This window comes from Artemia sp. Qi Xiang Cuo, chromosome 5 (assembly GCF_049724085.1).
Source record: "Artemia sp. Qi Xiang Cuo chromosome 5, ASM4972408v1, whole genome shotgun sequence".
In the NCBI taxonomy this organism is placed as follows: Eukaryota; Metazoa; Arthropoda; class Branchiopoda; order Anostraca; family Artemiidae; genus Artemia; species Artemia sp. Qi Xiang Cuo.
The window spans coordinates 46294590-46320261 of record NC_142798.1 but is presented as its reverse complement, the minus strand read 5'-3'; the positions used below and the strand labels follow the sequence as shown (position 1 = coordinate 46320261).

The 25672-nt window shown below is 37.1% G+C and overlaps 1 protein-coding gene across 1 annotated transcript in view; it reads left to right on the top strand.

Moving 5' to 3' along the window:
- The first annotated feature begins 8309 nt into the window (after positions 1-8309).
- Positions 8310-25672, top strand: part of Hydr1 (abhydrolase domain containing Hydr1) — a 175549-nt gene continuing 158186 nt past the window's right edge. Inside the window, exon 1 of the mRNA XM_089089648.1 lies at positions 8310-8569. Within this exon, the coding sequence (XP_088945774.1) occupies positions 8459-8569 (111 nt within the window). The 5' untranslated portion in view covers positions 8310-8458. The remainder of the gene's footprint in view (positions 8570-25672) is intronic.

Sequence of the window (25672 nt, the reverse complement as noted above, 5' to 3'; positions counted from 1 at the left end):
CTTTCAATTTACATCGAATGAGGCTTTTTTCAAAGTCAATACGATTACCTCTTTGATAAAAACGTTATATATGAACAATAGACAGCTTGCATAACTTGTGGACAGCGATTGACAACAATGAATGGATTGAAAAATAGTTCCATTAAGGGGGTTTAGACCATTTCACTTGCTGACACAAAGGGATCACGACTGTTTGGAATTGACCTTAATAGGATTTTGGGTGCCAAAGCAATTTTCCATCTATCACAGAGTTTGTAATTTAACCTTATAATTGGATAATTATAATAGATTTCCTATGTTTTCTTCCCATACAAAACCCCTTCCCATAAGTTATAAACCCCCCTTAATAAGTTATGCCCCAGGGCATAACTTAAAATGCCTACCCCCGGGCCCTGATGGGCTGTTTCGACACCGGAGTTTTTTGTTATCAGAACTTTGAACTTTGAACCTTCAGGTATAAACAGAATTAGTTCAAAGGAAGGGGTGGGGAAAAACGGCGTGTGTGGGGGTTATTTGCCCTTCGATCAATTTTGACTCTTAAGAGCTGGACTAGAACTTCCAATTTCCAATCAAATGAGCTATCTCTGAAGTTTATACGAGAATCCCTTCCTGCCCCTGAGCCCTGGGATGTTCTGTCGACCCCAGAGTTTTGTTACTATTTTTAACAACTTTCAACTATTATTAACAAAATTTTATTTTTAACCGTGGCATATAAAGCTGTTCTGGGGGGAAAATAACAAAATATATTAAAGCTATATAAGATTTATTAATGTATATATGGTTCGCACCGATTGTTTTTTCGCTTGCGAGGTAGTTAATTTTCATCTATTTTCGTGCGTTTGACCCAAATAACATAACTTTACACTATTAAAAAGGGCACTAGCCCTTTGAATTTCTAATCGAATGAGTCTTTTTTGAAGTTTCTACGACAACACCTTCTATAGAAACATTATATGCCCCCAGGGCTTAACTTAAAACCCTTGCCCTGAGGGTTGTGGGGGATTGTCCTCCACAAAAAAATATTTTCTATCTGGAAATAAACTATGCTGAACGAAATGGCTATCTCAAAATTTTGATTGGATGTGTTTGGGGGAATGATTAGCATGGGGGGGCTTGTTTCCCTCCAATCACTTTCGACTATTAAAAAGGGCACTATCCCTTTTAATTTCCAATCGAATGAGCCTTTTTTGAAGTTTCTACGACAACGCTTTCTGTAAAAACATTTAAGCCCCCAGGGCATAACTTAAAACCCTTGCCCTGAGGGTTTTGGGGGATTGTCCTCCTCAAAAAAATATTTTCTATTTGGAAATCGACTACGCTGAGCAAAATGGCTATCCTAAAATTTTGACTGGATGTGTTTGGGGGAATGATGGGGGGGCTAGTTGCCCTCCAATCACTTTCGACTATAAAAAGGGCACTATCACTTTGAATTTCCAATCGAATGAGCCTTTTTTGATGTTTCTGTGACAACCCCTTCTATAAAAACCTTATATGCCCCCAGGGCATAACTTAAAACCCTTGCCCTGAGGGTTGTGGGGGATTGTCCTCCTCAAAAATATGTTTTCTATGTTAAAATCAACTACGCTGAACAAAATGGCTATCTCCAATCACTTTCAACTATTAAAAAGGGCCCTATTCCTTTTAATTTCCAATCGAATTAGACTTTTTGAAATTTATGAGACAATACTTTCTGTAAAAACCTTATATTCCCCGAGAGTATAACTTCAAACCCTTGCCCTGAGGGTTGTGGGGGATTGTCCTCCTGAAAAACATGTTTTCTATCTGAAAATCAACTATGCTGAACAAAATGGCTATCTAAAAATTTTGATTTGATGTGTTTAGGGGAATGATGGGTGTGGGGGGGGGGGCTAGCTGCCCTCCAATCACTTTTGACTATTAAAAAGGGCACTTTCCCTTTGAATTTCCAATCGAATGAGGCCTTTTTTGAAGTTTCTATGACAACACCTTCTATAAAAACATCATAAGCCCCCAGGGCATAACTTAAAACCCTTGCCCTGAGGGTTGTGAGGGATTGTCCTCCTCAAAAATATGTTTTCTATGTGAAAATCAACTACGCTGAACAAAATGGCTATCTCCAATCACTTTCGACTATTAAAAAGGGCACTATCCCTTTGAATTTCCAATAGAATGAGCCTTTTTTGAATTTTTTACAACAACGCCTTCTATAAAAACCTTATATGCCCCCAGGGCATAACTTAAAACCCTTGCCCTGAGGGTTTTGGGGGATTGTCCTCCTCAAAAACATATTTTCTATCTGGAAATCAACTATGCTGAACAAAATGGCTATCTCAAAATTTTGATTTGATGTGTTTGGGGGAATGAGGGGTGTGGGGGGGGCTAGCTGCCCTCCAATCACTTTCGACTATTAAAAAGGGCACTTTCCCTTTGAATTTCCAATCGAATGAGCCTTTTTTGAAGTTTTTGTGACAACGCCTTCTATAAAAACCTTATATGCCCCCAGGGCATAACTTGAAACCCTGGCCCTGAGGGTTGTGGGGGATTGTCCTCCTCAAAAATATGTTTTCTATGTGAAAATCAACTACGCTGAACAAAATGGCTATCTCCAATCACTTTCGACTATTAAAAAGGGCCCTATCCCTTTGAATTTCCAATCGAATGAGCCTTTTTGAAGTTTCTGCGACAACGCCTTCTATAAAAACCATTTAAGCCCCCAGGGCATAACTTAAAACCCTTGCCCTGAGGGTTTTGGGGGATTGTCCTCCTCAAAAATATATTTTCTATCTGGAAATCAAATCCGCTGAACAAAATGGCTATCTCCAAATTTTGATTGGCCATGTTGGGGGGACTGCGAGGGGTGGGGGGGCTAGGTGCCCTCCAGTCAGTTTTGACTATCAAAAACAGCACTAGTCCTTTGAATTTCAAATCGAATGAGCCTTTTTTGAAGTTTTTACGACAACGCTTTCTAAAAAAACCTTATATAGCCCCAGAGCATAACTTTCTAACCTTGACCCGAAGGCAGTGGGGGATTGTCCTCCTCAAAATATGTTTTCAATGTGAAAATCAACTACGCTGAACAAAATGGCTATCTCCAATCACTTTCGACTATTTTAAAAAGGGCCCTATCCCTTTGAATTTCCAATCGAATGAGCCTTTTGAAGTTTCTACGACAATGCCTTCTATAAAAACCTTATATGCCCCCAGGGCATATCTTAAAACCCTTGCCCTGAAGGTTGTGGGGAGTTTCCTCCTCAAAAACGTATTTTCTATCTTGAAATCATCTACGCTGAACAAAATAGCTATCTCAAAATTTTGATTGGATGTGTTTGGGGAAATGATGGGCGTCGGGGGGGGCCTAGTTGCACTCCAATCGAATGAGCCTGTTTTGAAGTTTCTATGACAACACCTTCTATAAAAACCTTATATGCCCCCAGGGCATAACTTAAAACCCTTGCCCTGAGAGTTGTGGGGGAGTTTCCTCCTCAAAAATATATTTTCTATCTGGAATTCAACTATGCTGACCAAAATGGCTATCTGAAAATTTTGATTGGATGTGTTTGGGAGAATAAGGGGCTTGGGGGGGGGGCTAGTTGCCCTCCAATCACATTTGACTATTAAAAAGGGCACTAGATTTTTGAATTTTCAATAGAATGCGACTTTTATGAAGTTTATATGACTATTCCTTCTATAAAAAACTTATATGCCCCCAGGGAATAACTTAAAACCCTTGCCTGAGGGTTGTGGGGGAGTTTACACCTCAAAAACACGTATTCTATCTGAGAATAAACAACGCTGAACAAAATGGCTCTCTCAAAATTTTGATTGGATGTGTGTGGGGGAAGAATGGGCGTGGGGGGGGGGGGCTAGTTGCCCTTCAATCACTTTCGACTATTAAAAAGGGCACTAGCTTTTTTAATTTCCAATTAAATGAGCCTTTTTGAAGTTTCTACGACAACGCCTTCAATAATAACCTTATATACCCCCAGGGCATAACTTAAAACCCTTTCCTTGAGGGTTATGGGTCAGGGTCCTCCTCAAAAACAAAATTTCTATCTGAAAATCAACTACGCTGAACAAAATGGCTATCTCACAATTTTGATTGGATGTGTTTGGGGAAATGATGGGCATGGGGGGGGGGGGGCTAGTTGCACTCCAATCACTTTTGACAATTAAAAAGGGCACTAGCCCTTTAATTTCCAATTGATTGAGCCTGTTTTGAAGTTTCTACGACAGCGCCTTCTATAAAAAACCTTATATGCCCCCAGGGCATAACTTAAAACCCTTGCCCTGAGGGTTGTGGGGGAGTGTCCTCCTCAAAAATATATTTTCTATCTGGAAATAAACTAAGCTGAACAAAATTTTGATTGGATGTGTTTGGGGAAAGGATCGGTGTGGGGGGGGGTGCGGGGGGCTAGTTAACCTCCAATCAATTTCAACAATTAAAAATGAAATTAGCCCTTTGAAATTTCAAATCGAATGAGCCTGTTTTGAAGTTTCTACGACAGGAATATCAATATAAACACTATATGCCCCCAGGGCATAACTTTAAACCCTTTACCTGATGGGGGGGGGGGATTATCCTCCTAAAAAATATATTTTCTATCTGGAAATCAACTACGCTGAACAAAATGGCTATCTAAAAATTTTTATTGGATATGTTTTGAGGAATGAAGGAGGCTGGAGGGGGGAGCGCTAGGGTCACTCCAAAACATTTACAAAATGAAAAATAGAGTATCCCTTTAATTTCCAAACGAAAGATCCGGGTTATATGTTTTTAGAAGAAAGCCTTCGATAAAAACCCTATATGCCCCAGGTCATAAATTAAAACCCTTGCCCTAAGGATTATGGGTGAGTGTCCTCCTCAAAAATACATTTTCTATCTGGAAATCAACTACGCTGAACAAAATGGCTATCTCAAAATTTTGATCGGAATGTTTTTGGGGGAATGATGGGCCGGGGGGGGGCCTTTCTAGTTGCCCTCCAATCATTTTCGACTATTAAAAAGGGCACTATCCCTTGAATTTTCAATCGAATGAGCCTGTTTTGAAGTTTCTACGGCAACGCCTTCTATAAAAACTTTATATGCCCCAGGGCATAACTTAAAACCCTTGCTTTGAGGGTTGTGGGGGAGTGTCCTCCTCAGAAATATATTTTCTATCTGGAAATCAACGACGCTGAACAAAATGGCTATCTGAAAATTTTGATTGGATGTGTTTGGGGAAATGATGGGCGTGGGGGGAGGGTCGGGGGGCTAGTTGCACTCCAATAACTTTCGACTAATAAAAAGGGCACTAGCTCTTTAATTTCCAATCGAATGAGCCTGTTTTGAAGTTTCTATGACAACGCCTTCTATAAAAACCTTATATGCCCCCAGGGCATAACTTAAAACCCTTGCCCTGAGGGTTGTGAGGGAGTATCCTCCTCAAAATACATTTTCTATCAGGAAATCAACTACGCTGAACAAAATGGCTATCTCGAAATTTTGATTGGATCTGTTTGGGGGAATGATGGGAGTAGGGGGAGTTGCCCTCCAATCATTTTCGACTATTACAAAGGGCACTAGCCCTTTAATTTCCAATCGAATGAGCCTGTTTTGAAGTTTCTACAACTACGCCTTATATAAAAACCTTATATGCCCCCAGGGAATAACTTAAACCCCGTGCCCTGAGGGTTGTTGGGGAGTGTTCTCCTCAAAAATATATTGTCTATCTGGAAATCAACTACGCTGAGCAAAATGGCTATCTGAAAACATTTATTGGATGTGTTTGGGGAAATGATGGGCGTGGGGGGGGGAGGTGAGCTAGTTACACTCCAATCACTTTCGACAATTAAAAAGGGCACTAGCCCTTTAATTTCCAATCGAATGAGCCTGTTTTGAAGTTTCTACGACAACGCCTTCTACAAAAACCTTAAATGTCCACAGGTCATAACGTAAAACTCTTGCCCTGAGCGTTGTGGGGGAGTGTCCTCCTCAAAAATATATTTTCTATCTGGAAATCAACTACGCTGAACGAAATGGCTATCTCATAATTTTGATTAGATGTGTTTGGGGGAATGATTGGCGTGGGGGGGCTAGTTGCCCTCCAATCATTTTCGACTATTGAAAAGGGCACTAGAACTCTTGATTACCAATCGAATGAGCCTGTTTTGAAGTTTCTATGACAACGCCTTCTATAACAACCGTATATGCCCCCAGGGCCTAACTTAAAACCCTTGCCCTGAGGGTTATGGGGGAGTGTCCTCCTCAAAATTATATTTTCTATGCGGAAATCAACTACGCTGAACAAAATGGTTCTATAAAAATTTTGATTGGTTGTGTTTGGGGGAATGATGGGCGTGGGGTGGGGGCTATTTTCCCGCCAATAACTTTTGACTATTAAAAAGGGCGCTAGCTGTTTGAATTTCCAATCGAATGAGCCTTTTTTGAAGTTTCTACGACAACGCCTTCTATAAAAAGCTAATATGCCCCCAGGGCATAACTTAAATCCCTTTTCCCGAGGGCTCTGGAAGAATGTCCTCTTTAAAGACTTATTTTCTATCTTTAAATCAACTACGCAGAACAAAATGGCTATCTAAGCATTGTGATTGGATGAGTTTGGGAGCATTATGGGCTTGGGAGGGGTGGGGGGGCAATTTACACACCAATAACTGTATATTATTAAAAAGTGCCCAGCCCTTTAATTTCCTAGCGATTGAGCCTGTTTTGAAGCTTTTACGACAACGACTTCTATAAAAAAACTTATCTGCCCCCAGGGCATAACTTAAAACCCTTGCCCTGAGGCAACGCTATAGCGTTGCCTCTGATAATAGCAGCGTCGGTAAGGAATATTCCAAGAAATCAAGAGGGATTAAATATCAATTTCACAAATGTTTTTCACATATGTTTTTCAAATTTTTTTTACCCCCCACCCCACCCGACAAAATAGCATGAGTTTGAGTTTAATTTCTCAATAACATGAGAAAAAATGAGTTTTAGTATTGTTCTGTAGTTTCGCAATAACGTTGGAGACCAGAAATATTCCCGGAAATCAAGAGGGGTTATATATCAATTTCTACCTCCACCCTCCCCTCGTCTCTTCCTTAGAACTAATTCTGTATTTTTCTGAAGACTCACTGAGAGTTGGGATATTTTGGTATTAAAAGACACCCTTTGAGGCATCTCCCGCCCCCCCCCCCCTAACTACAAAACAATCATAGAACCCCACTGAAGAGGTTTGAAGCCCTTATATGCAAATGTTTGGAATCACAAAACAACTAAGAATTTACCTATGACAGTGAAATTTTTTTAGACCTGAAAAATATTTTTGTTAGTTAGGAAGGGAGGGAGATGCCTCAAAGGGTGCATTTTAAATGCCGAAACATCCCAATTCTCATTGAGCCTTGAGATAAATACAGAATTTGTTCTAAGAAAGAGACAAGGGAAGGATAGAGGTAGAAATTGATTGGTGGCCATATTCGGGATCTTTTTTTTTTGGAGGGTAGGTGGGGGGGGGGGGGTTTAAACAATGTATCATAAATGTGAAATTGATATTTAACCTCTCTTGATTTCTGGGAACATTTCTTGTCTAAGCTGTTGTTATGAAAGTAAAGAGTAACACTAAACCCCAAAATAAGCAAAATTTATTCAGTATTGGAAGGGGACTTCCCCTTCCTCATCCCCACTCCACCTCATGGTCACAAAAACTCCGGAGGGTACTCATTCAATTAGAAATTGAGAGTTCTATTCCTTTTTTTATAAGTCAAAAAATGATTGGAGACCAACCAGCCGCAGGCGGGGGAGGGGGGGGGGTATTGTCTGGGGGCTGAATGCCTAGACTCAAACTCTAATGTCAAATTCTTGATCCAACACAAACCGTAGCATATTTGTGTCATTGCGTTCGCTTCTTGGCAGTAGCATAATACCTGCGTTGCCAATGTTATGGGATAAACTGTACCAGTCCTCCCACTAAAATTCTACCGAAGGGGATTGTTTTGTACCATCTGAACAGCAGATTAAAAATTTGTCGAAAAGAGAAGAAAGCTTTCGATAAAGTGAAGCTTTAACAGATATTCGAGCAAGACAGAAGCAAGTAAAACCTCAATCTACCGGAAAATTTGTTGGTACCAAAAAATTTCCAGATGTACCGCACTGTACCAGGATCTCTGAATTGTACCGACAACGGTAAAATTGTACCGTGTTGGCAATGTTGTATAATGCTCTTTTTATTCTTATGATTCGTGCCGTAGACTTTGCACTAATCATTTACGCCGAGTTTTTATCTACTGATATAAATTATTCGGTTGGCAACAGTTATACATCCGCATAGTTTGCTCTTTAAAGCGAGTGATCAATTTTCGGTCATAGATTGTAGCGCATGACGTAATGTTTTAGTTTTTTTGTATTGCTGGAACCAGAGGCATTGATTTTTTTCACTGGGGAAAGATTTCCAAGACAGGAGCTCCGTCGGCCAAGAATATACGGATAAATAAACGGTCTGGGATGGAAGTAATCAGTTCGTTGACATCGAGTGTTTTGTTGGATGGCAAATTAACCCTTCTTGTTGCTTCACTTGTTGGATTTTGTACTTATTATCTCACTAACGCCGTCAAGGTAAGCACCACTTTTAGGGCAGTGAAGGCTAGTACCAGAGATGCGATAGGCCTAGAATTGGGGCTATTGAGTGTAAAACGTGGGGCTAAGAAAACAATTCTTAGTTCATAATATGCAGAAAAATTGTAATTAATAAATTTTGAAAGCGATTCCACTATACTTTACCCCAAATCCTTCTAATGTGCAAGTATATAGCCTAAATTGTATATCTCCCATGTCTTTCCATTTCTTGATTTAGTCACTGTTGATTCAATTTAAACAAGAGTGACTGGGTTTTAAACAAGAGTGACGCATGGCAAACTGCATTGACAATAGTCTATACAATTGGACCTTATATTTGCACATTAGGGGATGGGGTTGAGGGTAAAGTATAGTGGAATCGCTTTCAAAATTTATTTATTACAATTTTTATGCATATTGAGAAGTAATTTTTATTTTCTTAACTTAGGCCTATTTCTTTCTCAATAGCCCCAAGCTATAGAGAGACATTTGGTTGCGCCCGCTGCTGTCCAACACAATCTCCTTGTTTCTTTCTTGCGAAATCGCGCCGTATGGCCCTACTGTTGGGGCCATGGGTCCTTAAATATATCCCTACCGGACGAGTGGAAAGATGCCCTTAATAAAATCAGAGGTGATTATGCTTTTATTCGTAGATACTAGGTAAAGAGTTGTTTTCTATATCATTGAAAGTCTGATTTATTATTAAGAAATACAATACTAAGTATAGGCTGCTTTCGTGTTTTTACGGAATTGTTGTATAACTCAAATAACAAATAGGGTACAAGAGAAAGTAATTAAAACATTTTTTTAATTATTTATTGTTATATTTTTAAACGGTTTGGGGCTATGACAATTCGTCAGTAGCATCAGGAAAAAACTCCACTAGGCCTATTTAATTTAAGCCTTAGGTAAAGCCGTGGTTTAGAAATGGCATCAAAGTATACAATAAAATTGCTGCCAAAATGCGAAAATTTACCCTAATAATCATAAAAAAAATAAATTGGTACTGGTGCATTATACCTAACCCAGCGCTATACACTGTCCCAGGAATGCAGACACGGATACTCGTTAATCGTGTAATTGCTATCACAAGTAATTGAAAAGCATTGTTCTTTATCGAATTTACAATATTTAAAGCATTCCTTTTTAGGATTTAGGGTGGGGGGAAGGTATTTCTGCAAGGAAACGCGTTCGTTAGACGACATACTTTATATCTACCCCCCTACGTAAGAAATATATAGCCCAAATTTGTTTGTAAGATATTATATAATTCATCCTATTTTATTTTAATTTATTAGCAAACTTGACTTCTTTCGTGTGTTAGGTATAATACACCAGTACCGTAAATTCGTATATTTTAGTTTCTAGTCTAACTCTTAAAACCTCGAACACTGTTTTCTAAGACACAATTTCAATTCATTCTAATCTTAAAATAGTTCCTCTGTGAAGTTACGCAAGTCTTCGCAATGCAGACTGGCATAATGTAATATTTGGTAGTAGCTATTATCCGGTTTTATCTAGTTCTACTTCACTATTCAGTTTTTGAAATGAAGCAGTGTTGCCACTCTGGCCTGGAAGAATTTACTAAATCTGAGAGGAAAAATTTATTAAGTCGCATCTGTTTTTAATAAATGCTCAAAAAAAATTTTGCGCACTCTATCAACCATCGATTTTTACTATAGGAGGATAATCAATAAGATTTTCACAATCTTTTTTCCTTTTTTATTCTTTTTTTTTTTCTTTTCCTCTTTTCTTTGCCCTTTCCTCTTTTCTTTCGTTTTCATAGTATGATTGGAAATTCCGGAAACCTATAAGTTCAAAAATCCTTTTTTTTTTATTATTTAGATGTACTACTGGATAGGCTTCATATTCCAGATGCAGTGTATGCAAGACGTCAAACAATAATCTGGAATCCTGGATTCTGGAAATTCTGCTGGTGAAGCCTGGATTTAAATTTATCAATGGTGTTCATGTCATAAAATTCAGATATATTGAAAAAGTCTGAGAGTCAAGGAAAATTTTCTGAAAACAAATTAAGCCGGCATAAATTCAAATTCAAACTTTCAAATCGAGTATCAAGAAGAAGCCGAGAGAAAAGCAGAGATTTTCAAGCGCTAGGGTTGACGCGAAATCGCAAAAATGAGAGCAATAATGCTGCCATAATATCTAACGTAAACGAAATCAGATTTTGTAATGAATGGACCCTAATTTTTTCCCCTGAATTCATGGAAAATAACAGAAGTTTTGTTTACTATAAATCATGACTTTTTACTAGATTTCGGGAAATTTACTAGATCCTCTAAATTTACTAAACAAATTTTAACTAGATCTAGTAAAATGCCACTGACGGTGGCAACCGTGAACTGAAGTCAATGTCTACAGTACAAAAAGTACCGCACCTAAACAACTAAACATAATTTTATAGAACATCTTACTTTTGTATTGATGAACTGATTAGCCTATGTTAATGAACAAAGTTCTCTGTTTATTGTGTTAAATGACATTAAAGCTAAACTACAAAATTATTTAAAAAAACGGTCATCTGATCATCTGCATCTTAAATCAAAACCATCTTCATATCGGAATTCACAGTACTTTCCTTGTTTAACCAGGGGTTATAAATAGTCGAGCTCTATTGCAGGGAGGATTGCCCGTAAGGAGAGGCGTTCCGGGCGTTTGCCGCCCCTTCCCCTAGAAGATAGAAAATAAAAAAGGTTGAAACTTTTCTAAGTACGGCCATACCAGTATAGAGGCTTTGGTTGGGGTAAGAGGGGGGTTAAAAATTCTTTGGAAGGACAGACTCAGCACAGCATTGTAATTTTTATGCAATTTTTTTTTATTTAATCGCCGAAAAGTGTAAAATTCTATTTTGTTTTTCAGATTTGGACTTTATGACCTTAGTCTTCCTCTTTGTGTATGATCTTGTCTCTATTACCGATTTATTTAATCTGTAATAATAAAATTTGTTTAAATTGATGCTTTAAAGTTTTGAACTCATTTATAACTCTTTTATTTCTGTCTTAGACTCATTACTAGGCATTTTTCTTTCAAGACATTTAGAAGTTAAACTTGACCTTGCACTGTCTGATGTAACTTTTAAGACTTTTGTTTTAACAGCATTTTGTATGTAATATTAATTTGCCAGTTAGAAGAGAAGTATTTTGGCAAGAAATTACAAACTACAAAAATAAATAAAAGAGGATCAGGCTTTAAGTACAAAAAACTTTTATATTTGACAAGATATAAAAAAATATTCAAGGGACCTTTTCTTGAATCCTTGAATTGTTATTACAGCTTTCTTTTATAACTTTATTTGAATGGTAAATTACCTTGAACTAAAGCTTTTGTCTTTTATATATTCCTTAGGATGACTAATTTAAAAAAAAGTTCCATTCCCAATGTCAAATTTAGGCAAAGATTAATCATAGCCAGCGCAACAAGCGCTGCCTAAGTAAAGAAAGGTGTCGGCACAATGTATTATTAATCTAAAAAAACAAAGTTTTTCCAAGGGAAGTAAAGAGTGAATTTGAAACTTAAAACGGAAAAAAAGTATTTCTTCACAGCCTATCTAATATATATCAATAAAACTAGTACAAACAAAGAAACAAGCTTTGTTTTCCTGTGTGTCTAGGATTATAGAAAACTAGCGCTATACTGAAAACACAAGAATCAAGTATTAAAAACAAGAATATTGATTTGGGAGTGAAAAGTGAGCATGAAGCCTGACAACAATAAACTAATCTATAAAGCTCTTCATAGTCTTTACACCAGTTGTGGCATCAGTAACTTTCCATATACAATTAAAATTATCTTAAAAACATAAGCGTAAAATTAAATATTTTTTAATAACCGCAAAGTCATTGAACAGCATACAGATTATTGGATTCATTTATCAGGTAGCACTTTGGTATAATAGTCAATAGTGCTATAAGCTATAATATTAATAGTGATTAATAAACAATCTTCAAATGTAAGAAATATGCTTTAGTATTACCTGAAATGGAGATCAGATAAGACATATGAAAGTAGTAAGTCATATAAAGGTTAGAAACTTACATTCAAACTTACGCCTTAGGCATAGATATGTGTGTAAGTTTTCAACGAATTGGGGTTACCAGGGTCATTTGCAAAGAGGTATCATTTCTATAGGAGCTATAGTAATTTGAAATATCATATAGAATTTGCTTGAAGGTATATACTTTGCGTACGCGCCCCGTATCAAACAGGTTGGGTATAATCTGTTCTGGTTCAAGTTTTTTCTGACACAATTAACTGAATTTCTATTTCATGATATACAAGTTTTTTTTTTTTAGGTTAAATCCGTATCGGAAAAACCGGTGTATCTTTTTAGATGCCAATTATTTTTTTGTATATATTCAAGTTATAAATTAGATTCCTCAACAGTTTTGAGTAGTTTATTGAACATAACACAACTGACATTTTTTGTAAGCATTTACATAGAAAATGGATAATTCAAAGCAATTTCTGGTGAGTAAAAATTTTCTCATTATTATAATAAGAAAAGAAATTGTCTTGTCATTAAGTTAAGGAAGAAATTCTTTCCTTACACTAGAACTAAGGCTACTTATATACCTAGAAGCCTATTGTTTTTAGGAGCTGAAACCTCTAAATAATTCTCTTATAGGTTGAAACTTACGGCGGCTTTTTTGTTGTTTTTTTTAGGGGTGTTTTTTAAAATAATTCCAGGCCAGTCTGCATTTAAGGTGTGATTTTTATCATGATCAGTTAACCTTTTTAGGGATGTTTTTGAAAAAGTGCTTAGCTATATTGAAAAAAAAATGTTTTACACTACTTTAAATGCCTAACATAAACTTAATTATTTTCCAAACCCAAAATGCATTTTTTTTTTCAAGGAAGTGGACACATGCAATACCCCCCCTTCTGAAAAGAGGGCAAGATATAGCGAAGGTATATTAATGCAAGCTGCAAGAGCATCAGTTATCAAATTCGCTGCTAGAACTACACACGACCTGGACCAGCCAATGGCCGCTAATCTTTTAATGACAGGGTCCTCTGACCCCAGTGTTAGCTCCATGCCAGATGGAAGGAACTTCAAAAGGGGATGGGCTGCTTCATATAATGCCTCACCTCAGCCTAATGAATATTGTGAGCTTGAGCCCCCTCAAGTTTTGCCAAGGAGTTCAGATATAGAAGCCCAGTCAGAATATGTAAGTATATACATAATTTTTTTTTTTCTATCCCTATTTTCAAAAATAAGGTAAAGTTTCTCAGGCGCATAGCTTTTGATGAGTAAAACTAAAAATTTGTTTCTAAAAACTATTTCATTTTCTTTTATTAACCAAATTAGCTGGTATATATAAAGGAATGCTTATCATGCATTTCTATAACAAAAAAAAAACCTTACCTCGTAACTTCTAACCAAGATGCATTCTAATGCAATAATTCTAATATTCCTTTTAGACAAAAAAACTAACTATTTGAAAAAAACGAAAACGAAAACAATTTGCTACTACAAAGTTGACGCGCACTTTTAAACTGGTATTTTTGCGCTAATGCATTTGAATACATCCGGTACTTATCAGATCTACCATCACTTTTTAATCCGATTTGAATTCTAAGTGGGTCGCTTGCAAAGCTGGACTTTAAATAGCAAGATGTCTATCTTCGATAAGCAATTTACACAGGAAAAATGGTTTTTTTGATAATTTCCAAATATGTATTCACAGGGAAGTTAAGAAATAGTATTTGGGCGAATCTGTTTTTGGTCATTTCATTGAAATACTTAGGTGTTTTCGAGAAAGAAATTTGAGTCTGTTCTATTTGAACTGTGCTGTGAAGTCCGATACCCCCCCCAACTCGAAAGGGTATCCATCCTCCTACATCGAAGGAAGCTCCCGGTTCCCAAAGGTCCTCCCCGGGAGTGGGGAGGGGGGGAGGGGAGGGGAGGAGGGTTCTAAAAAAGGACCATCCAACATTTTAATTGCACTTTAATTGTTGATATGGATGGAGAAAAAAGTTCTTCTCTCTTACAAGCATTTATTTAGCCCAGGTCAACTTCAAACAAATCCGTTGGCAAAAGAAACAGGAAAATACGGATTATTGAGAAGGTAGCACCATCAACCACCGACATATGGGATTCGTGTCCGTTAACTGAAGCCGAGGAGCAAGTGTTCATAGAGCATACCGCGTCACTTGAACGATGGTCAAATTTCATTGAGAATTATAATGAAGAGGCTCAAACAATCGAATTGGATCCATATTTTGCATTTTTATTTTAAAAAAAAATTTTTGGAATAAAACTATCTGTTTTTTTTTATCAGGATGTGTATTTATTTGTTGTTTTTTTTTCAGGGGTGACTGTATTGAACCAGAGGTCCTAGAATATTAAGAGAGGTCTAATTCAAATATAAATTAAAAGTTCTAGTGTCCTTTTTAAGTGACCTAAGGATTTGGAAGGCAACTAAGCCCCCATCCTAGGATCATTTTTTCCCAAAGTCACCGGATTAAAAGTTTGAAATTACCATATTTATTCAAAAAAAATCTAATAACTGTCTTTGAGGATGATTTAATCCCTCACATGCCCGGGAGGAGGACTGCAAGTTATGAGCTTTACCCATTGTTTGCATATATCATTGGTTATTGGGAAGTATACAGACGTTTTCAGTTGTTTTTTTTTGTGGTCGATGGATGGTTGGGGGGGGGAGGGAGTTACTTGGTAGGATCTATCCATGGAGGAATTTTTCATGGGGGAAGAGAAATTTTCTATGTGGATGGTGTCAGATTTCCCAGCACTATTTAAAAACGATAAGAAACTAAATTTCAAACTAAAATTTAAACTAGAAACTAGTTTAAATAAATAAAACTTTCAGTTGAAAGTTTTTTTCAACTGAAAGTAAGGAGCAACTTTAAAACTTCAAAAGAACAGAAATTATTTCGTATATGAGGGGGTTCGCCCCTTCGTCAATACCTCACTCTTTAGGCTAAAGTTTGTTTATTTCTTTCAAAAGAGCTATTTATTCTAATTAAGCGACCTTTTTGATTCAGGGCTCATTTTTAAAGAATTGGAACAAAATTTGAACTTAGCGTGAAAGGCGAGGTGTTGAGGAGGAGGGAACCCCCCTCATATACGTAATAATTTTGGTTCATTTTAAGTTTGAGTGTTTCACCTTAATTTAAGTTGAAAAAAATTTGTTTTTTTTTAATTTAATTATTAACAATTGTTTGAACAATGGTCAAATTTCATTTAGAATTATAATTAAGAGGCTCAAACAATTGAATTGGACCCATATTTTGCATTTTCATTAAAAAAAAAAATTTTTGGAATAAAACCATTAGTTTTTTTTATCATTCTCTTGTTCTAACTTACCCTTCTAAGAATAAGACCACATTTTCCTGACTAAAAAAAAAAAATATATATATATTTTTTAACATGTTCAGTTGACATTATGAAATAAATAAGGCAATGTAACTTTTTTTTTCTTCTTTTGATTGTTCAGGTGGTGGTGATGGTGGTGGTAGTGTGACAATGACTATGAGAAATTGACAAAGTTTATTAACTATAAAAAATTTACATAAAAATAAAACTTTTTTTTTCTACAGATTAAAAATATAGCACCACCAGCGACAACATTGAGTGATGAAGCAACAATATTTACAGGACCAATTCTGTCACCACCAGCAGAGTTCAGGGATGAAGCTACACTGGTTCTAGAGAATTTGGAGTGGGAAAGTGGCTTCCTTAACGATGTTTTTGGGGAAATGGCCAGCCTGGATGACTTAAGCTGTGATATTGACATGCTTGAGGATCCGGGGTGGACAGATAGTTTCATGCGTGAATATTTAGGTGATGTTACAAGTAAATCTGAACCGGGTCCTCATAACGAAATTCCATCAGAGGACAATACAGGCTGGCTCGACCAATTGTCCCCAAACACCTAGGAAAATATGCTAGGGGACCTCATGCCACATCCCCCCAATATGATTGAACAGACTGGGAGTGGTGTTATTGACAATTCTCTCTCACCCGCCACCATTCCACTTAATGCTATAGATAGAAGTAGTAATACAACAGCAACAGTATCCCCTCGTCCGGATTTTTTTCTGTCCAACTCTGCCTTGCATCACACATTGGTCTACAGCGCCAAATTCGGTGACCCTTTCAACTCTCTAGTGTCGGGGGATATAATAACAGATCCCCTGGCCATTACACATTCATATACGGATAAGATTCGAGCCATTCTTGAACAACAAATGGGGGTGTGGGGACTGGGGGTCAGTTTAAAAGCATCAATAGCACTAAAAATATTTTTTTTTAATGAAAGTGCGGGTGAGATGTATTCGAAATACTTGCAAACAGAGAAGTTGGCAATACACCCGCATTTATCAAATTATGGGGAGGTTTTTCTAAATTGGGCTAATAGCCTTCAAAGTAAGTGGGAAAATTATAATGAGGGGGGTAGTGGATCTGTGGTTTTATTTATTGAAAGTTTAAATGTTAACATCTGTAGGTTTAAAAAGGATTTTATTGTAAGAGGTGGTGGGGCTGGGGAGAGGGCTATAGTTTTAAAATATCATTCAGATTTAGAGGGGTGTCAGGGGATACAACGAATCTGTTTCGATACGAGGCTGCAGTGTTTCAAGTATGCATTTTTAATTGCAGCATACAGACCACTTCAAAAAGATGCATCTAAGAAAAAGTTGGACAAAATGGCAGTTAATGGTAGGGAGGGTTCAAAGTTCCTCAAAGTAAATTATAATTGTTTAAATGGTCAATATCCTGTGACACTAAAAGGAAGAGATATTTTTGAGCGGGCTAATGCACATTTAAAGATTGGTGTCACGGTGTTACAGTATGAAACAGAATTTGAGGAAGGCCAGCATTCCGATAAGAAGGGTGTTTTATTTCCAGTGCGGGCTCCTTAAATTGAATCAGTAGAACATTGGGTGTGGCTTCTATACACCACACCCACAGACTCCGATTCAATTGGTCATTTCAATCCGATTACGGATATTAGTAGGGTTCTAAGTGAGGGTAAAAATCGGAATGTACGTTATTACTGTCCAACATGTCTCTCAAGATTTTGGACTGATTTAAAGTTAAAGCATCACATGAAACACTGTAAACGTCATGGATACCAGGCTGTGGAGACGGTAAGCGGAGATAGAGCGATCTTACGTTTTAAAAATTTTCAAAACACGCTCCTGCAGAGCAATAAGATCGCTTTGGACTACGAGGCTAAGCTGACAGACGTGTGCGATCTGTCAAATTCAAATCATGTTAAAATACATGAAGCCATAGGGGTCTCTTACGCTCACGCGCAACGAGATTCCAATAATATCATGCAAGTGCTGGAGGTAGTGGAGATGTTGAGTGACGGTGAAGACTTCATTCCCTCGGCACTGGCAAGTCTAAACAAAACATCGAACGGTGCAATTTCGCGCCTTTGTTATACAAACTACCCTATGCTCCTATCACCAGATGACAAAGTGGCCATTAAAAATCGTAAAACGTGTTGGGTTTGCAAGGGAGAATTTGATGATGGTGTAGGGAATGGGGGGAGGAGGAAGGTGATCGACCATGATCATTTGTGGCAGGAAATTACATCGGGAGGGAGTAACTTTAGAGGGGTAGCCCACCAGTCATGTAATTTAAAAGTTAGACAGCAATATTTCGTACCTGTTTTTGTGCATAATTACACTTAAGACTTAAAATTTGCTTTCCTAGTATTTGCCCACAGCGCCTACGGAAAGGATGTATAAAACACGTAAATAGAGAGTTCTCTTTCTGAAAATAGTATACCCAAATCATCGGAGACGCTCCAGATTCTATAATTCAAGTTGAAAACTGTTAACAAGGGCAATACGTGCCTGAATAAAATCCTTATTTTAGACTCTTTCAGCTACTTCCACAAATCTTTAAGTCAATTTATTCAGGTACAGAAAAGTGACAATTTTGATAGCTTCCTCCTCCTCAAACAGCGCGTCCCCGATGATGAAATGTATGATTTATTAACGTGTAAGGGTATATATCCATATGATTATTACAACTCTGGCACAAGGCTAGATGAGGTGTCACTACCACCCATTGAAGCTTTTTACAATTCTCTTACTGAGAGTGAGTGCACCACTAGCGACTACGAATATGCTAAGAGTGTTTGGGCAAAGGAAGGATGTAAAAACGTATGGGATTATTGTAAGCTATATTTTTTCAGTGACTTACGCACTCTTCAGGACATTGTTTGCAAAAATACGGATAAAATCTATGGGGAATTTGGGTTGTATTTATGTTATTATTTTTCCACTCCTCATTTGGTGATGGACTTGATACTTAGAATCAGCAAAGAAGAAATAGGTCTGATCGCCGATGTGGATCAGCATCTTTTTGTAGAGAGATCATTGAGGGGTGGCTATGTTTTTCACGGGGATCGTATCATAAAAACTGATCCGAGTGGAGAGCACACCGACGAAAAGTCGGACGCAGTTTTTTTGGATATGAATTCTCTTTACCCATCGGCAATGTCTCACTACTGTTTACCGTGTGGCACTTATAAATGGATTGACAATCCGTGTGCTTCGAATTTCCCCGACATTGCCAGTGTTGAGGAGAATGGGGCACAGGGATGGTTTTTTGAAATTGACGGGGAAATACCCATGGAAATCCATGACTCGGTAAAAGACTTTGTTTGTCCGTGCATAAATAGACCGGTGGGTAGGGACTCTCTGAGCCCCTACAATTTATCTTTAGTAGAGGACGGGAGTATGCACTGGGTACCTTCAAAACAAAAACTAATTGACGATCTCAACCCGAAACAGAATATCGTTTTTCATCACGTGCTATTGAAATGGATGGTGTCCAATGGTTTCAAGGTCACAAACATTCATAGAAACCTCCAATTTGATCAAAAGCCTTACATGAAAATGTTTATTGACACCTTTGTCAGTAAGCGTTTACAAGTGAAAACGAAAGTTGAAAAAGAAATCTATAATCTCATTTTGAACTCAGCTTTCGGTAAAATGTGCGAGAGCGTACGACACAGAAGTCGATGTGACATTATAACCAACCCCAAAGATTGTGCTCGAATCATTGCGGATCCAAACTTCACATGGTTCACAATCATAGACTCCAATATGGTTCTCCTACATCTCAAGAAAATAAAAATTGTTTTAAATAAAAATATTGCGGGATGAAGTGCAATAAATTAAAGATCCAAAAAACTTATGTTGTCATTTTATTATAATGTATGTAAAGTACAGTGGCCGATTGTGGGACAAGTTCAAGTGTATTACGGGGACACTGATTCACTCCTGTTAAAAGTCAAAACTGAGAATCTATTGAATGATTTGGAAAATGGCGAGTACATTAGCTCACGAATGGACTACACTAACTGGGACGAATCCCTCTGCCCAGAGCTAGTGAAACGCAAGGCCCCAAATCAATTTTTAATTTTAAAATCTGAAACGGGTAGCGATCTGATATCCAGTGGTGTGTTTCCTGGACCGAAGGTATACTGTGTGGAAACGCACGGCAAGGATATCAAACAAGTTTGCAAGGGGGACCTACATACTTTTTAAAAAATAATTTCGACATGTGTGTGTATAGAAATTGTGTGTAACGTAGTTTAGTGCCAAGGGTGAAAGTCATGGCGATTCGCTATTTACAATTTAAAAACTACACAGTTAGAGTTGAGAAAAATGCCATGTCTAGCATATCGGACAAAGTCTATGTACTTGTGGATGGTGTGAAGGTATTGCCACACGGTCATTATTTAATTTCAGACCGAGTTGAATGTACAGACTACAGAAAACAACTCGGTATAAAAAAATTAACTTAAATTCACTAAAAAAAAGTATAAATTGGGTGGGAGGTTTTTTTTGTTTTTTTTTGGGTAATTAGGTTTTTTTTAAGTTCTTTTTTTTTTCTATCACAATAAATTTTCAATATGTGTGTATGGGGGGGTGTGTGCTTGCAAGGCAGATCAATTTCCAGTATTTAATGCCGGCCTCGGCCGGGCCCCCCCCCCGCGGGCCCCCCGGCACCTCGGGCGTCCCGCCCCGGCCTACCGCCGGGGCCGCCCCTCGGGGGGGAGGGGGGGATCCCAAAACTTAAAATGTTGTAAGTGAAAGTGTATGATATTATTTCACAAGTGTGTGTGGGTGTGCACATTAGTCCAATAAATGTTGTATTTTTTTATAAATAAATAAACAGAAAAAAAAGTGTATTTATTTAAGTGTTTTTTTTTTCTAGTGGTTATTTAAATGTTTTATTTTTTTATTATAAATAAATTAAAAAAAAAGTGTATTTTTTTTTATTCATGTTTAATGTGCCTTTTTCAATATAGTATTTTTTTATTTAAAGTATTTTCACCTTTTTTATGTATATAATAAAAGAAAATATTATTCTTTATTAGTATTCTTCTCGTTATTATTCTTCTTGAACGGAGTAGTAGTAGTAGTAGGGAAATTATTTAGACGTTGTAAAGCTATAGTCTACAGTTAGTTGTCTAGGTGAACTATTGGAGGGAACATGTATCAATTTAAAACACAATTCAGTTCTTTTCTGTATGAGACGTCAAGGTCGGTAAAACCAATAAAACAAGCAAAAATAAAACATAATCTCTATAAATAGTCAGCAGTAAGTCAGAAAAAAATCTACTATGGCTACATTCTTTTTATGGAGTAATATGATGAAATAAAAGCACTTGCTGCCAGTACCCTGGGACTGGTGACGATCCACTTCATAAAGGGGCTTGATGTTTTCAGCATTATTGAACAAAACTCTTGGCTGATTATTTACGGTCTGGCTGAATCCGTTGAACAATGGTACCAAGAAGTGCTGTAACTAGTCACTGTTCGCTGCCATTATGACAAGATTTCTATCACTTTAGCTCTGCACAATCTCTTTCGTCAGAACAAATGTAGGCGAGCACTTGCATTGAAGTGCACCTACTATATCATCTGCAGGGTTGTTCGTGATTCTAGCTCTCTAATAACTCTCAATAAATAAATATATCCGGGGTCCCCCAAATTTCTGCTCTCAGCATACAATCAGGCACCTAATAAAACCTAATGCTACCTCCTATTGTATATTAATCAACCTGCGCATGATGATTTGAGTTTAGTCACAGAAATTTTCTAAAGCGAACTTAAAGTATTTTTACTCATTAGTATCAAAAAGACTTATTAGCGAACATAATCATAATGCAGAGACTGCATTAAAGTAGATATTTGTTTTCGGTTTTAAGCAGTTCAAGACCTTTACACAGGAAAGCACTACTCAAACATGGTCTTGACAATGATTTCATTAATCTAATATCCGAACTTTGTTTAAATTTGATCGATGGTAATGTTCAAGTGTCAGAAGTAGTTAAGCAACAGGCAAAGCAACATCGTTCCATTGTACGTACATTGGCATCTAAAAAGAAAGGAAAGAATTTTAAAAGGAAACGACTTCTTCAGGCGGGCGGTAGCTTTTTCACACTCTTACCGCCAATAATTGCAGGACTTGTAAACAGTTTTCTCTAAGGAGAGAGAATGGCAAAACCCTCTAAATTGACTCCAATAGAACTCGCTCTCTCGCCCCTCGAACACTTTGAGAACAATCTGAGTAAATTCCTTGACAATGAGAATATTGAGGATGATAAAAAACTGCTTTTACTTCAAGATGCACTTCGCCGACTGGACAAACACAAGTCCTATCGGTCGAAGCCCACTACTGCTGGTGCTGCTGATCCCAAAAAAAGAATCATCTCCTCAGTATTCTTCTTCTGGAACAAATTTAACTAAGGTGTATTTCTATTAATTTTTATTTAAATTTGTCAATATAAGGCCCAACACACATCTTGAAAAATTAACACCACTCCTAGCCTATCTCTTGGACCGTGATCACATTCAAGTTGAGAGCAATGGGACAGGGATTATAATTCAGGGCAAGAGCTATAATCTACTTGATTTAATCTATGATATGGTTACAAATCGTAAAGGACTATTATCATTTGACACTCATCTATACAACTTTCTAAATACATTAAACTTCCCCAAAAGTCTCATTTGCAATAGACAAATTCTAAAAAAAATAAATGAATATGCATCATTGTCGTCATCATCATCAACAACAACATTGACACCATTAGAAAATGAACTTGAAGAAGAAGATTTTAAATCAATTTTGGAAAATACTAGCACACCGCTGATAGCTAGAAAAAAGCGAAGACGTATCAAGTCATCATCATCACCACCAACGGTCAGTATACAAAAGGGTAGCGGTCGTTACACAACGTGTTTACGTTCAAAATGGTTGAAGTTCTGAAAGGTGTTTATGAAAATATTGGTGAGGCGGGGAGTTTAAGTTCCCCCACCACTCTTTCCAAAGTCACTGGTGTTCGCACTAAAAATGTACAAGACTATCTACAAAATGAATCAAGTTACACTCTGCATAGAAATCATAGACTTCGTGCCAATCAATATCGAAAAACTAAAGCCTTTTACCCATTGCATATAATGCAAGCAGATCTCCTGACTCTAGATGAGCTTCAACGACGTCACAATACACCTTACAAGTACATTCTACTTGCAATCAGTGTTTTTAGTCGCTATGCATATGCAATTCCATTGCGATCAAAGAGAGGTGTTGAAGTTGCTCAGGCCATTGAAAATATTCTCCAACAGGATTCGTATAAAAAAAATTCAAACGGATCGCGGTAATGAATTTTTTAATCCCCATGTTGAAAAAGTACTAGAGAAATATAGTACACTGCTCTATCAGACTCACAGTCATATAAATAAGGAGTTGACTTAACGATTGATAAGAGCTATTCGACTTTTAATTTTAAGATATTTTACATTGAAAAATAAACCGGCTTTTATTCGAAATCTTGATAAAATCATGTTGATTTATAATCAATGACCTCATCGATCAGTGTCCAACTCTACGCCAACGGAAGTTCATCATTCTGATCATGATACAATTGACATCTTTCTTAAACAGTATTCCGATGAATCGTCGGCTGTCAAGAAGATGAAAAATAAATTCAGTGTTGGTGATACTGTTCGAATTAACAGAACAACTAATGTTTTTGAACAGGGAAATTACTTGTGGTCCACAGAAGTTTTTAAGGTGGCAAAAATCCTAGAAAATAAACCGAAAACTTATCGCCTGCGTGATACCAAAGATGAGGAGATTCTCGGCAGCTTTTATGACTATGAACTACAAAAACTTAAAAATGCCAGTGAAATCTATCAAATTGAAAAGATATTAAAGAGACGTACTCGTGGGCGTAAGAAACAGTTACTTGTTCGGTGGCTAGGATACCACTCCGATTTAGATTCTTCGATTAGTGTTGAAGTATTAGAACTGTACAATGATTTTTTTGTATCTGTTATGTCCAAAGGTTGCGATTCTTTATAAAACTACCTTAATGCAGCAAGTGATTTTTTGACAAAACCCAAACCCAATATCCAATTTTGCAGTGCATGTGTAATGGCTCTTGTAGACTGTATTCTTAAAAATACCTATGAAATCCTGAGAAAGGATAGTAAATATGAAATAAAAATTAGACCCTATGATGGGCCGGCACCACTAGGTGATCAAGAAAAAATTCAAAAAATCAATTGGATGGATTACCAATATATTCAATTACACTATGAGGAGCTCACCTGCATGAATGATTTATGTCGTACTATCAATAAAAGAATTTCTGCTCGTAAAAAAGGAGCTTTTCATTTCAACTATTCAAAGGAGGAGGGCAAGATCTACATTAGTTCACCTATTGCCAATGAAAAGGTTATTCTCAATGATAATCTAAAGGACGTTCTTGGATTTAAGCTCAATATAATCAATGGTAGAAGTGCTGGAAACACTAATTTCATTTTTGCTGACTACCCCCTGCCTTCTCCACGGACACTTGTATATTTCTCTACGCTTCATTTGTGGAAACATCTCGGGTTGGTAATTCAAATGTTCCCCTCCTATGAGTTCTTGAAAGAAAAACCAACCAAGAACATGTTCACCACTACAATATAGAGCATCTTCAGTATATTCCCGTAAACACTTCCTATTTGGAACTCTGTCAGTTAACACTAAGAACTGAATTAGGTGATTCTCTAGCAATTTCAAAAGGCTTAGCAGTGATTACATGTCATATTTGACCCATTGTCAACGACGACGGTACAGTCACCTAAAATGATCTATAGGAGAGTTCTATTTTTTAGTTCTTATATCTATGTTAATGTTGATGCTTTGAGTCCACGTAAAATAGACAATGGATTGGACTTCTTCATGGGGAATACATAAAGGCCTTGCTATTGTCTTTGTATTTGTATTGATCGGCTATTTCGGTCTGCTCTACCACTTGCTAGAAAGTATCTTGTGCCTGCTGCGTAGAATTTTGCTGCCTCCACACTACAGGACTGGAAGTAGGGCAATAGTTTCAAGAAGAGTGTTAAGGAAAATATTAGATCTTCAGCGAGAGCCGTTGGTGAACAATTAAAATCTCGACAAAATGGGGAGGGATTAAAAAGGATGCGTTCGCGTCATTCACTCATCAGTCTCCAGCCAGGCGGGAAGCAAAGGACATCAACAAGGACTTTGAGAAATAAAACAACGAAGTCCAATAGGCAACAGAAGAAGAAGAAGAAAAAGAAAAAGATTGTTAGATCAAAGAAGGATTTCTTCTCTTAAGATGACCTATCTCCCTCACAAGGAATCATATCCATCAATCAGTTCCTCATTGAATCTATTCAATGCTGAAAATGTTGATATCAGCGTCAAGTATGGCTACTATGAACAATTTCACCCTCAACAACCCCTCTCGGAAAATATACACTTTCAAATATTTTCCAATGAAGACTATTTCATTGATTTGTCGTCAACATTTATTGATTTAAATGTTGTGGTGAAGAAAAAGTCAGATAATACAACATCAAATGCCGGCGATGGTCTCTCCTATGAAAACTGTATTCTACACAACCTATTCAAACAAATTAATGTATTTATTACTGGAACATTGGTGAGCACTCGTAATAATTTATGAAAATATGCTAGCTACAGAAAATTTATGAGGAGGACACTAAAGGCGTAAAAAGAGTTGAGATGGAAATAGTTTGGCTATGAACATCAAAAGAATG